General features: G+C 44.4%; 1 protein-coding gene across 1 annotated transcript in view; it reads right to left on the bottom strand.

Annotated features, from left to right (window-relative positions):
* The window catches only part of LOC307242031 (uncharacterized protein), a 31,316-nt gene extending 17,628 nt beyond the window's left edge, over window positions 1-13,688 (bottom strand). Inside the window, exons 1-2 of the mRNA XM_080016366.1 lie at window positions 13,379-13,688; window positions 2,798-3,570 (exon numbers count right to left, since the gene is read on the bottom strand). Of these exons, the coding sequence (XP_079872492.1) occupies window positions 2,798-3,570; window positions 13,379-13,457 (852 nt within the window). The 5' untranslated portion in view covers window positions 13,458-13,688. The remainder of the gene's footprint in view (window positions 1-2,797; window positions 3,571-13,378) is intronic.
* Between the last annotated feature and the right edge of the window lie 915 nt (window positions 13,689-14,603).

Below are 14,603 nucleotides of genomic sequence, written 5' to 3'. Positions count from 1 at the left end.
CATTAATGAACTTCAAACAAATGAAATACGCTGACGCGGGGTGGAACACGAGGAATTAGAGCTGCACAAAAAAAAAAGGGCTCCAGCTGAGGAATTTCTAAAGCGGGTTTCCAAAAGAGTCATCTCGTTGTTTTGGTGTTTTTAATCGTGCCATATTTCACTGATGAGGAAAGTGTGTTTTGAATCTCCCGGGGTCAGAGGAGCGGCTAAATAAATCCATATGATCGATATACCAACTCTGCTGCTGCCTCGCACTTGTTGTTGAATTTGTCGCTGCTGCAGAGCTGCAAGTGCTGCTTCGTTTCCTATAAAATTTTACGTCAAGTTTCATTCTGCGCTGCCTCCCGAAAAGCGGCCTCTTTCCCGTTCAGTCATGCTGTACGTTAACATTGGCTATGGCTGCTATGGTTGACCGCCTTGTCTATCCTTTCCTTTATGGGAACAATTTTTGGAATATTTCTGTACGGGGGGTGGGGGCTGATGGGGGCTGTGGTGGGACTCCTAAGTATTTGGACAAAGCCTTGAATTTCAACATATTTTGGGCAGAAAAAGTGTCCCCCTGCCCCACGGTCTACAGGGTCCCATTTAGAAAAGTCAAGGGAATGACATTATTGGTTGTGTTGACAAGTTACAATGATGATGAGGAGGATGATGATGATGGTGTACCACCTTACCCCCCGACAGTAGGCTACATTGCCCCCACTCCAAAAAAACCCCCCCAAAAAACACACACTGCTACTGGCCCTTCCCCTGTGGGGGCCCTCCGAGGCCTATCAAAGGGCCTTTATCTGGCTAAATATGTGAGTAATTTGAGCTATTTGACACCTGTTTGATGCGTCCAGGTAGGGCCCCGATGAGAAGGGGGGATGGTATCTCCAAAGAAATCTTCCAGTCACTCAGCACAGATGAACAGGTGCTGCCTGACATGTGGAAAAAACACACTGTAATGTTCATTCTCCTTCATCCCTGACTCCCCCTTCAGCCCCTGAAAGGCCACATGTGGTCGAGGGAAAGGCTCCTGCGTTTTGGGTTCGTCCGATCTGCCGGCGATCTGAAAGCCTCGTCTTTTTGCGAAAAAGGAAGGTTCCTTTGAGGTTCCTTTGAGGTTCCTTTGAGGGGAGAAAGTTCCTTGACGGAGAGGTGGGGAGGATGTGTTGAGGTAAAACGACGAGCTTTGATGTGTGTGCACTAGAGTCCTCCCGACATGAGGCTGAGGGGCGAATGTACTATACAGTACTATACCTGGGATCACAAGAAGCCAAAAAAACCAAATTGTCTAGGAGTCTACCTTTGCTCCCGAGGAAATTGCAAATCATAGTGATTATAACTTTCCCCTTGGCAGTTTTGAATGCAAAGCGAATGAAGAATTACAGTTAAATCAAATAAAAAAATATATACATTTAAATTGGAATTCTGTTAATTATTCACAAATAATTCACTAAACTAACCAATTAATATTAATTTAATATAACTAAAAAGTGATTAATATATTAGTATAATACTAATTACGCTGCAATATACTTAAAATTATACAATAAGATTTTATTATTTAATTATTTAATTATGATTAATAATATATTACCAGGCTTAAGGTTAGGGTTAAGGTTAGGGTTTGTGTAACCCTAACCCCACAAATTCTAAAAAAAAATGTATTACATCCTACTACTAATATGATTATAATAATAGGATTGTCCCTCTGAAAAAGTGAAACCAGATTTCTATATTTGGAGAAAGAACTTGTATTTGCAACAGATTCCCCTTCATATTAAGTGTCTGTACTGAAAGACCGGGCTGGAATCAAGATTTCGGAACATCAAACGAGAGATCATGGCTTTGCAGCCCGCACAGCTGTCAGGTGCACCACGCTCATTGTGGGAGTTTTTTTTTTTTTTTCTGCCCTCCCACTATAACATGAATGAAAACACCAGACTTCAGTGGAACGCCCCGAGAAGTGATGGCGGACCTGGGATATTAATCAACTGCTAGTTTGCAGAGAAAATCCCAAAAACCGTACATGCTATGTTTTCGTGCTGTGGAAATAGACTACAGGAAACGCTCCTTCGTCCTCCTCCTCCTCCTCCTCCTCCTCCTCCGTCACCCTTTCCTCCTGGTGGAATGGACGCTGCTGTAATTAGCTGATGACGAGGAAGCCGGGAGGGGCTGATAATTAGAGATAATGACACGGGATGTAAATCATCTTTGTTTTTTGTTTTTCTCACACAACTCTTCTCAAGGCTTAGGCCGGAATCTTAAACAACCCGAATTCTAATTGTTCCTTGAAAACAATCTGATGTATTTGCAAAACTTACAGACACAGGAAGGAAATGCGATGGCAAGTGACTTCATTTTGTCGTATTTTGTATTTGTTGATTTCATTTCAAAAAGGCAGGAGGAAGCGGCACTGCTTTAACAAATACAAAATACGGCAAAAATAAGTAATTTTAATGTTTATTTCCCAACGTATTGTTCCAATTTTTTTTAAAATGTGAAAATAGAGACAGTATTAAAAAATATATAAAAAATGTGAGCTATCATCAGGAAAATGGTCCGGGGTGATGTGAAACTGTGTGCGATTACTAGAAAACAAGCTAAAGTTAAATTTGACGCCAGCACGTTTAAAATGTATTTCACCGAAATTAGAAGCCTCTTAGCGAATGACTCCGTATTTACTTAGTTTTACTAAAAAGAAGAATTTGGGGCACTGCATTTGAAAGGTCACGGGAACACGCAAGTGCATGCAACCGCGGTTAGATCAACAGAATTTTGGAGAAAACGTGTTTTTGCAAGATGCTCCCACCTCACTGAGTCTACAGCATTCCTCCATGTACTCCTCCAGGCTGTCGCTGGTGGTGCTTTTCCTTAAGGCCGGCTGCTCCACCCCATCACCCTCCTTGATGTCCTGGAGCCCCGCCGAGCTCTGGCTCCTGGGCCGAACGCCATCAGCGAAGGCCTCCTCCGTCGCGTCAAGGTGCTCCTGGATATGTTCGGATCCGCTAAGGTGTTCTTCAAGGGTGGTGTCCTCCGGTCCACCTCCGTCTACCTCCGGCTCTGCTAAATGCGAGTCTACCTTCTCGAATAAGAGGTCCAGCCCCTCAGCCGCTACAAGCGTGCTTTCATCATGGTCCGTCGTCGTATTTGGAGGGTTGTCCTCTGATTCTCCTGCCGCCGCTGCTTCTCCATCGGGACCGGAGGAAGGTGGCTTCAAGTGGCCGGAATCACATGAGGACCCCCGACTGTGGACGACGAAGCTCTGCTCCGACCCCGTGGGCGTGGAGGGCGAGTTGGCGCCGCTGGGCAGCTCCACGCCCGAGTCCTCCGACTCAAACTTGTACAACCTGGGCAGCTGAGAGTCTGAGAAAATGGCGGACAGGTAGTCAGAGCCAGACTCCTCGGCCAAGGGCGGCTCGGACAGGTCGTCCGAGGCCTCGGAGGCTCTGGCGGGCTCCGGGACGGACGCCGTGGAGGCGGTGGACAAAGAGTCATCGGCCGCCGCGAGCCGCTCGTCGAAGTTCTGCAAGAGCTTCATCTTGGTGAGGACGACCTCGCCGTCCAGGACCAGATCTCCTTTCCCTGTGAGAAAAAAAAACAAAAAAAAAAACGACAGAGACAAAACATTATACCGGATTACTCTAGTAGGCCGAGAACCTTCTACTTATTGCACCTCCCGCTGATTGCCAACTTGTAGTGTTTCCATGAGTGACTCAAATTTCTCTAAATAACCTTTAATGAAACAAAAGACCTTCAAATACCTGATTTGGAGCCAAAACTCAAGCACTGGCTGCTTAGAACCACCAGGAAAATAATCCAACTCCATTAAAAGCGACAGCATGTTATATAACACCCCTACCAATTGATGACGGACGCACCAATGAATGATAACGTATTGTCTAAAACCCTTATTAGACTCAAATAGGAATAAATGAGTCGTTTAATTCCTTTCGGGTCCAACTCCTCGGCCCATGAATGCAACATATACCTGTATACATGTCATCGAAATATGCGTCTACTGACAGCTTAGTATGTCTCTGGTGAAACCTAAAGCTTTGCACTTGGAACAATCCGGCATTCTTTGACTCCGGGGTACACAAATAGCACAGGACACATACTACCCGAAATGTTCCGGCTTTGATCTGGCGCTCCGGTTAATTCCATTACAGGGTGCACGTATATGTGTCTTCTCCACTTTCTGCCCGCGGGGAATCCGATACACCTCTCTGTCCATCACATTGCCCTTTTGGGTTTTTGAATCATTTTGAATGTCAAGGGGCTAGGGGGAAAACGCTGGGTTATCCTTGAGCTGGGGAAAGCTGATTAAACGTAGTATTGTTTTACGAACGTCGCAAATTAAACTTTTGGCGGAACACCTTCATTTTTAGGAGGGGATAATGTAATACCAGACGACTGGATCACACCTCGACAATAGGCGAGGTTTTTGGCGTCTTCCTGCTGGCCCCGAATCGGGACTCTCGCCAAGGCAAATATGAGATTAAAAAGTTCTTTGAAGTTGTAAATCCTGAGCTTTTATCCTGAGCTCCCGAGGGCGAACTTTAGGAGAGAAAGGAGTTCTCTGAGGAACTGAATTAAAAAAAAACCCAAAAAAAAACACATGTGGGAAACTAGACTGGATGGGAATCTCTTTGGGTTATGGAGAGCAGGGTACAATTTTATTGGATTTCAAGCCTTGGCACCTTTGTATGTTGAGACTCAACACTAGGATTCCTTCCTAAAAATTTGAAAGTTGTAAAAGTATGAATGGTGGAAGCACAGAGTGTAACTGGGAATGGTCAGAAGCGGCCCTCTGATTGGCTTTGACCTCCAGAATCGCTAAAAAAAATGACCCCCAGAAGTCCACCTGGGGCTATAAAACATTGACATACATTGGCTCTGAGCAAAACATATGCTTCATAAGTTTGAGGTTTGTCCACATATCCATGAATTGTAAGTGAAAAACACATTTTGGTACAAGCAATTCACTCACTTTGACAAACAATTTTACGAAAATCTTCATGCTGCAGGACTTTTTTTTTTTTTTATAAAATACTATGTTTTAGGTGTCAGGGCTGCTCACATTCAGCAAAACAGTGGCAAAAAAAAGGAAAAGAAAAAGAAAACAAACCAAAATTAAAAAAACAAAACTGTTTTGAGTGCAGTGTTTGGGAGCAGATAACAGTTCTGCTAAAACAGTGATAGCGTGCGGTCGGGCTGAATGATTTCAGCCCCATTCTGCTCTGCTCAGAGGTTTCTTCTGCTTATCAACAAAGCTGCTGTTTTCCAGCAGAGCCAGCTTGTTCACCTGCGCCAACGCGCTTGCAGGATATTATTTTTTTTACTGTTTTAAAAGCAAGTTTTACAATGGAGATAAATATGCACTTTATCTAAATCAGCTTTATTAAGTTTTTTTTGCCAATGAGGCTGTCCTTGCAAAGAAAGGATGTAAGCAAACAGGATGTCATAAATGAAATACGGTCAGTAACATAAAAATGTCTCTTAATGACGCTAACATCTTTTGCATGTTATTTTGCAGTGGGTACACGTCATATTATTTCACTCCTGATGCGCTTATCTGAAGAAAAGTGATGTTGTAAAGGCCTCATGTTGGAATGAATGTCTCCTTTGAAGTGCTTTAGACAGTGCCTGTTGCATGTTGGTCACACGCACACACACACACACACACACACACACACACACACACACACACACACACACACACGCACACACGCACACACCACACACTTATTATTATTTTAATAAAAAACAAATATTCAAGTATATAAAACAACACTGCAGTTTTATTTTCATTGTCATTATTTATTCTTATTATTTATTTATTTATTTATTTATTTATTTATTTATTTATTTGTTTAGTTATTAATTAATTAATTTATTTATTTATTTATTTATTTATTTATTTTTCATTGTCCTATTTTAATACTGCAATTTTATATTATATAATGATTTAATGGTCCAAACACGCAGATGACAAAAAGGTGATGATAAAATAATATATGATGATAAAAAGATATATATATGTATTAAAAATATACTGTATATATACACTGTATACTGTATGTAGACTCGCGTCAGCAGTGGCAAACAAACCCATTTCCTGTTTTCCCTGAATTCTGAGAAAAAAAGTGTAACGTTCAACCTTTTCCACAGCTCTGTCACCGCTGAGGCTCCATTGTTTTTCTCAGTTTAACTCAGAGCTTCCACTCTGCCACAAAGCACGCCGCGTGTTGTTATGCTGAACGCCCGATTCTGCTGCTGCTTGTGCAATAACCCTCACACAATTTAAACCCTCCAGCCCACAATATGATGTAAATGGATCTTCTGAATGGGGCGGACTTATGGCATACAAGTCAGTTGTAAGAGTTGTGAAACAGAAAAAGAAAACCCTCACGAACAGCCACAAGAACGATCTGCCTGACGAAACAAAAACGAAAAAATGAAGCATAGATATTAACCATTAATGCAACTTCAGAAAAAGTCTCATAAATAATTTTAACAAGCAGAAATAATATTGAAATAGTCCACTCCAGCACCGTGTATCCAATACATACAGTACACACTACCTTACTGCCTAAAATACATGACAGGTGGCTGGATATAACTAAGCCCGTAACTCACACAAAGCCCCAATTAAACAATTCAACAACAAACTTGTTCCTCAGTGTATAGTGTCAGGTACTGACAGGTACTGACAGGAAAGTAGGCCAGCGCTCCGTCCTACATCCCTGCCCACCCCCACCCCCCCTGCTGTGATGATTCACCTCTATTCAGGCTGTGACACCTGGAGCTCCAGAAAACAAGTGTCACATCGTCCGTTTATTGCCGTTGCTCCCTAATTTCCATTCTTCATCTCAGCCCCATTTTTAATCACAGGCGAGCGGGCCCTGGCTGCCATGGCCATGACGATTACACAGCATCCCAGTCGGTGCTGACGCGGCCTCGAATCCTGGAATCCTGGAATCCTGGAATCCTGGTATCCCAGTAATCCCAGAAATGCAATATAAGCATTGCACCTTGCCCAGCCCGGTGCACGCTGGATCAGAAAACCAACTGCAGAATGCACTGTAGGTCAATGAAGAGCTGCCCAGGATATGAAATGGAGAGATGAAGGAGGGAGGGAAGGTGGGAGGGTCTCTCTCTCTCTCTCTTGATCTGTTCCCTCAATTTGCTTTTTTTAGACAACTATGGAGCTCTATCTATCTATCTATCTATCTATCTATCTATCTATCATCCACCTCCTAGCTAGGATCGACATACCCACCTATCAATTTGTCCACATGTTAAGAGTGGGGGATCCATTAAAGCATCCACGCGGACTTATATAGGAAACTCAAATTTCACATCATCCCAGTCAATAAATTGATGATAGAATATATGGCTAACTTGGTTTCGTAAAAAAGAAAGGAAAGAAAAAGAAAACCCTCCACCCTCCACCTACCTCCCTCCCTCCCTCCCTCCCTCCACGCCTGTTGCTGTGAATTACCTGCTCACAATGGGACGTCGGACCAGGTTGACTTTAATTTCACGCTGAGGTCCACCCCACAGCTCAGCCGTGTCATCACACTTCTGCCATTGTGATGACACACCCACCTCCAGCACCACCACCTGCTCCTCCACCACCTCCACCACCCCCATCATCCAGGTGTTGCCCCCCCCCAGCAAAGTGATAAGTCGAACACAACACAAAACAAATGCTCTATCCTGTAATTGTTGTCTCTCCAGCACTGGCTGAGTCAGTACATTTCCAGTCTCTGTCCCGGGATAAACCACCAAACATGTCATTACAGGACAGTCGAAAAGACTGCGCAGGTGGACCTCTGAGAATTGGTGCTGTTTTAAAGGCAAAGGGTGGTCACACCAAATATTGATTTGATTAAGGTTTTTTCTGTTAACTGCAATTTGTATGTATTGATAAATAAAAACTACTCATGGTATTATTTTTGAAAGCATCCCCCACTAAAACGTTATATTTTTATGTTGCGGTTGTTTTTGCATTCAATTTTACAATTTTTGGTTTTCCATTTACTTTGGGGATATAAACATATCTCGCCCGTCCCCACCCCCCAAGAAAAAAGCACGCAAACAAACAAATTATAATTGGATTCATCATTTGGATTGAAAAATAAGGCTTAAGGTAAAGAAAACAAGTCTCAGTTGTTTTCCTTTGTGTGTGTGTGTGTGTGTGTGTGTGTGTGTGTGTGTGTGTGTGTGTGTGTGTGTGTGTGTGTGTGTGTGTGCGCGTGTGCGTGCGTGCGTACGTGCGTGCGTGTGTGCGTGTGTGTGTATTGTGTGTAAGTGTTGTGTCAACCTTGTACATAGAAACCTCCTCAGGGACTGTTCTACCTACCCATGCATTCCACTCCTGCTTACTCCTTCACAGCTCCGGAAAAAGGCTTGTATGATTTATGAGTCGCACACAAGACACATGCAGATATGATCTGACATACACAGGTACGCACACACATGCACACACACACACACAAAAGAAAAAACTGAGATTTTTTTTTTGTCTCTCTGCTTTTTCTGTCTGTCTCTCTGTCTGTCTGTCCGTCTGTCTGTCCATCTATCTATCTATATGTCTGTCTGTCTGTCTGTCTATCTATCGGTCTGTCTGTCTATTTGTCTGTCTGTCTGTCTGTCTGTCTGTCTGTCTGTCTATCTATCTATCTATCTATCTATCTATCTATCTATCTATCTATCGATCCATCCATTCATCCATCGATCTATCTATTTAACCCAGGTGACTGGAATTAGAAAAGCCATTCTTTCAATTCTGCATCAATTTAAAAGAGTCTGTTTCCAATCACTCCCATTGACTCCCTTCAATAACAAAAAAAACAAGGTTTAGGTAAAAAAAAACAATACTCATAAATGCCCTCGTCCTGTGTCTCCTTCACTGTGTGTTTTGTGCAGCAGGTGTGTCTCCTAATGCAAGAGATAGGTTTTTAGGGGGGAATTCCTGAGGTTGGGGGGTTTAGGCATGCATAAGCCCCCCGAGGGCCCAAACCATCGGGCCGGTCAGTCGGCCCCCGCTCAAACGGCCCCCATGAGCTGAGGGGTTGCAAACAGGTTGTGACAAGCCGGATATTTTTAGGGTGCGTCTGTCCGTCCGTCCCCCCGGCAGCGTGACCTCTCTGGGTGGTCAGGGGTCCAGGGTGACCGACCACCGGGCCCCCAGAGGCCTCAAAACAACCTTTGTTCTTTCCCCTAGTGCTATTATTAGGCTTTCCTTTTGAAATCGTCAAAAGAATCTTATAATGTTGTGAAAGTGTAGACATTTGGAGATGCTTCGTTAAATGCAGTTACATTGTTTAATTTTGCATAGTTAAAGGAATTGTGGTATTGTGTATTGTAATGTGAATGTACTTTTTAAGTGTGTAAAGTCTACTAGCAGGATTTACAAAATAATTGAAAGCTAACAAGATTTAGGGCCTTACTTTAATATGCCCTCACCAAGGCAAATTATAATTTTTTTATATGATTTACGACTCACTTTACTTGAAAATTTCATAAATCTGCTACAGCAAGAATGTCCAACATAATGGAAGGGAATGCTGTGTCTAAATCACATCTAGGACAACATCAAATAGAAAATAAAAATATATATATTTTTTTTATCACATTATGTTTACTTTCAGAAGTTATTATCCAAAACCTATTTTTATTTTTTCAAAGCCAAAGTTGCACAACCAGCGATCACAAGGAACCCAAAACACGACTCCAAAAGGAAGCGGGGGTCCGTCATTTCTCCTCAAGGCCCAAATGTGACGGGACGGCTCAGGTGACACAAAGCAGAGGTCCTGTCTGATGAGGTGTGACATACCACCATACCACCACATACGTTCTCTCCCTGTACCCCCCCCCCCCCACTGCTGACCCCACCCCAAAAAAAAGCAATGCATCCTCAAACTCCTGTCTTTCAACACGCTGCAAAACTGGGATCTTCCCTCCCATCGACCGCAGTAGTGTCAGCCCCGCCGGGACGCTTCCCAGACACCCATCTTTCATTATCAACTACCCGCCCCCCCAACCACACCGCCATCACCATCACATCCACCGCCCCCTCCCAAATCCCAGTCTTCCCCCTAATCAGACACCTTCGGGATCAGAAAGGAATGTGCGGGAGTCCTGGAAAGGAAAGGCTTCTTTGGGGCTTAGAAGCTCCTCGAGGAGCAGGGCTTACCTCAGACAGCCCGGCCTTTGAGGACTGCCTCAAAGAAAATATGGGATATGTGGGCTACGAAAGGCATCGGGGACACTGAGTCAATGGGGAAAATGTTATTCTAAATGACCCGCAACGGCTCAGTTTGGTGTTTTAAAGGAATGAAAAAGAATGACCCCCATACTGGATGACTGGACTTAATTTTGAGATTACTCAGGTATGAATCATTTCTGACAACCCCTTATTCGCCAGGCAATATTCAGAATATATATATATATATATATATATATATATATATATATATATATATATCACAGAACTCCACTGTGTCTAGCTCACATGGCATATTTCAGGGTATTAGTCACAAAGTGATGAATGGCAGATTTGGAATGGAGCTATAGGGGAACGCTCGAAAGCAAAGATTTGTAATTGCCTGCACGTGGTTGTTCACACTTTGACGAAAACGATTTTTTTCTTCGGGGGGGAGGGGTTGAATAACATCGGGATTTCATCAAACAATGTCCACTCGTTGTTTTACTTCCAGGCCAGAAGAATCCTACGGTAGTGTCATTTTATATCCCGTCTGAAATCCCTGGGCTGGAACCTAAAACAGTAATAAAATAAAAGGACCAGAGGGAGGACCCACACAGGGGAATACGCCAATAAAAGGCCAACTGCCCTCCTTACTGTACACAATGTAAAACGTTATCTTTACAGCCACCTCCTTCTTCCTACTCCAAGTACCACGGCTAATAAAGTGATTTAGCGTCAAGCCGGGGGCTCAAGGGCGCCGATTCAAAGGCAACAATCAGAAGAAGGTCCCCTTTTCTCCCGTCTCCATTTCCTCACCGCCTTGCTCTCACCTCCCGTAACAAAACAAATTTAAAAAGTTTTTTCACGGAGCAGGTGCAGGATGTAGTGTTGTACAGTAGCGGAGAGCGTTATCTGTGCCATCGGGACCCATGCCTGGAATGCAGAGGAACCAGAAGCCGGGGCCCAGCCTCAGAAAGGAGGGCAGGGAGGAGCGGCGGGGCCCCCAGGGTGTCGCGAGCGTCGTGGGGTCGCGCAGGTACGTTGATACCGTAAAAGGTAAACTGCACCTGCGAATGAACTATGTTACTGCCACTCAATAAACAGTTTGAAGATGTGTCAAAGGGTCTGTACCAGCGTTCCTGACCAATGGCTTCACCAGAATAACATTGAGCTGTATCGCTGCAATGTGCCCATTGCACATTATTACTACACTGCTACTGGATACTACATATACTGCATCTACTACCCCACTAGCCCACATGCTGTTTTTATTTATCATTAAAAAATGAATACAACTTTTTATGCCTTTCTCGATTTGCTCCGTTTCTTGCTGCTTCCACACCTCGCTCACCGTGTGTGACGTCGACTGAATTCAATGAAGGAGGAGTCTGAAAATTCTCTTTCCTCTCTTCTGAGTGACTCTTCGGTTTCCCCATCTCAATAGAGACAAACCTTTCATCACTAGTAACGGTTCTCACCATCAGTGTGAAACTTGGCGGCATTCTGTCTCTAACTGATGAATTTGATACATTTGCTGAATTAGATGAATGAATACAACGCAAGAATGACACCTACTCCATCTCATCTGATCTTATCTTATCGTACATTTAGTTTGACGTATCCTTCACCTTGTCCTCCCATCGCTCCCGTTGTGCAGTAAGGGTGGCATTGCCATCGCTCGGCGTCCTCTGAAGTGGCCCTTGAAGCTCAACGTTGTATCACTTAAAAGTTATTGTCCCGATGCTTTGACGCCTCGGAGGCGATTCCTCTCTTCATAGAAGGGTAAAGACAGATTTATTCTAAGTCGGCTCGTAACACCAAACACAACACAGGCGACTCAATTGTGGTCCCTGTGATGTACCGCTGAACCGCTCTCCGTCTTTATAAATGTAACCGCTTTTTATTATTGCTTTTTTTTTCTTTTTTTTTTTGCCAGACTATACAAGACTGTTTAAAAAAAACCCTTCAGAAATAACAGCCAGAGCAAATGAAGAGGCTCTTAAAAGTTGTCCTATGCTCTCCCAGTCCTCCGTAGCGTTTACTTCCAGGATTCATTATAAACAGATCTTAACTCGACTCTGGTTCTGGGAATCCAATTAAACACTCACTGAACAGCTGACTCCACATCATATAACAGTGTTGTTTCTACCAGCGTGCCACCACACACTAAGAGCTTGCCGGGTATGCTGTGAAATCTGAACATATGCTTCCAATTCCACTTAAAATACAGATATAATGGAAATCAGTTATTGTGTCGCAAGATCAAATATGCAAGGCTGTACTAATTCATCGAGCTCCTCATTTTTTCCCGAGCCATTTAAAAAAATTGGTTCGCCGGGAATGAATCGTTTGCGAATCCTGCATCACTAACTGTGAGTAGACCGTAATAACAAGCACGGTTCTATGGGTTTGTGAGGTTGTTAGTGGTTAACATGATAGCGGTATAGCGCTGTGGGATTATTTCACTGTAAAAAAAAAAGAAAAGAAAAAAAAAAAGAGTGTCGTGGCAGAAAAAAAGGTCGGAAAACACTGATATAACGTAATGTGGCATCCACCAAGTCCTGCACAGCGAGAGACCCCGTAACCTATAAACCATCCCATTGACATCAAAGTTCTTTTGATTCACAGCAAAAGGATTTGACCGGATCTCAAAACAACCATCACTCCAGTTGTCACCCGCCCTCCGTACCGTTGTACTCAAGAGAGGCGCTGAAACCGCTCGTCCAGCCCGTGTTTACTGAGACAAAGGTCCTGTTTATGCTGAGCGCAAGTTACGAACGCTCGTTGGAAGGAGGAGAGGATGGTGGTTCTCTATAACCAAAAACTGCACTCTTTTCATTCTACAGGTCGTCCACAGGACAGAGTTATTGCAGCAGTTCATGATGATTTAAGAATTAATAAAGAGTTGCATTGCAGGTTGAGAACTTGAACTTCACTTGCAGACTAACTCTGTCCTAGATGCAAATGCAAATACTCTGTGTTGAATGCCCAGCATGCGGACAGCAAAAAAAAAGGGAAGGAGGAGAGGATCTGTCGTGGACCTGACGTGGACCTGAAACAGTGTTAAAAATACACTGAAATTAAAAAAAAAAAAAACTTTAGAAGGAAATGATACAGGTCTCTCTCAAATTCACAAACCGCATTCACAACGCTGTCTGCCGGAGGCGACCATACCTTTCCTCCATGGAGCCAAGATGGAGAAGGACCTTTGCCAGCTGAAGGTCAGGGCGGCCTTTCTCCTCTTCACACTCATGGCACAAGATAAATCCCGGAAGGTGCCTACCAGGAAAGTTCAAATACTCAACCTCACAAAAAAAAAAAAAACAAGCCCCCAAAAACCCAAAAAAGGAGTGGGAAGGGAAGCCCGTCTTCAGACTGTCATCGCGGAGCGATGTCGCGCGGCAGCATTTCACGATAGAAGTTCTAAGACTGCTGAGGCTCAGAGGCTCCTCCGGCCTGAGGGGTGTCCCCGAAAAAGGGTCATGACGCCTGTTGTCTTCTCGCCTGGTCTGTCCCGGAGCCGCTCGCTGGTGCCCGGACACCGACTGAGTGTGTGAGGGAGTGAGAGGGAGAGAGAGAGGGAGTGTGTGTGATTCGTCCTCCAGCTGAGGAGAGTAAGGGAAGGGGAGGCTGCACCATTACAGGGAGCCGGGGCTGGGAGGGGAGGTAGCACCCGGCAAGGAGGGGAGGAGTTAAGATGGGGGTGGGCGGCGTGGGCGGGGGTGGCGGGGGCCGCCTGGCCTCAGGGTGAACGTGAGGGAAGACAAGGAGTTGAGAGGGAAGGGGGGGCATGAGCGAGTGAGGGGCATGTGTCTGAGGAAAAAGACGGCACGAGAGAGAGACAGGAAGGGGACGGGAGAAAGGGGGAGATCAGAGAGAGATGGAGGGAGAGAGAGACAGAGACTGGGAGAGATGGAGGGAGAGAGAGGGGAGAATGATTAAGATGGAAGAGATCGGTCGCCAGATCAGGCAGAAAAAACAATATCGCTGTAGAATTTAGCGGACAGCTTTTTCCACACACCCTGCCCCAGTTTGACAGAAAAAAACACAGAAGAAACTCTTGTCTCCGCTAATTAACCGGAGGAAGCCAAGAAAGGAAAGAAGAAAAGTATGATTCAGATGATCTTTCCCACCTGGTACGAAATCTCCGCCTTACCTAATCTACAACGACGTCATTTTTTCTTTTGTGTGTCACGTCAGTTTGTGGTTTGACGAACGAAACTGGACAAGCTTAGCTCGTCGTTATTTGTCACTCGTCGTTATTTGTCACTGCACACACATGCAGCTATGGTGACTGACACACACACACACACACACACACACACGCGTGCGCACACACACACGCACACACACACACACACACACACACACACTGCACAGGAGGGTACAAAACATTTGG

Source organism: Zeus faber, assembly GCF_960531495.2.
Source record: "Zeus faber genome assembly, chromosome: 16".
Classification (NCBI taxonomy): Eukaryota; Metazoa; Chordata; class Actinopteri; order Zeiformes; family Zeidae; genus Zeus; species Zeus faber.
The sequence above is the reverse complement of the archived record's forward strand: the minus strand, read 5'-3'. Positions and strand labels throughout refer to the sequence as shown.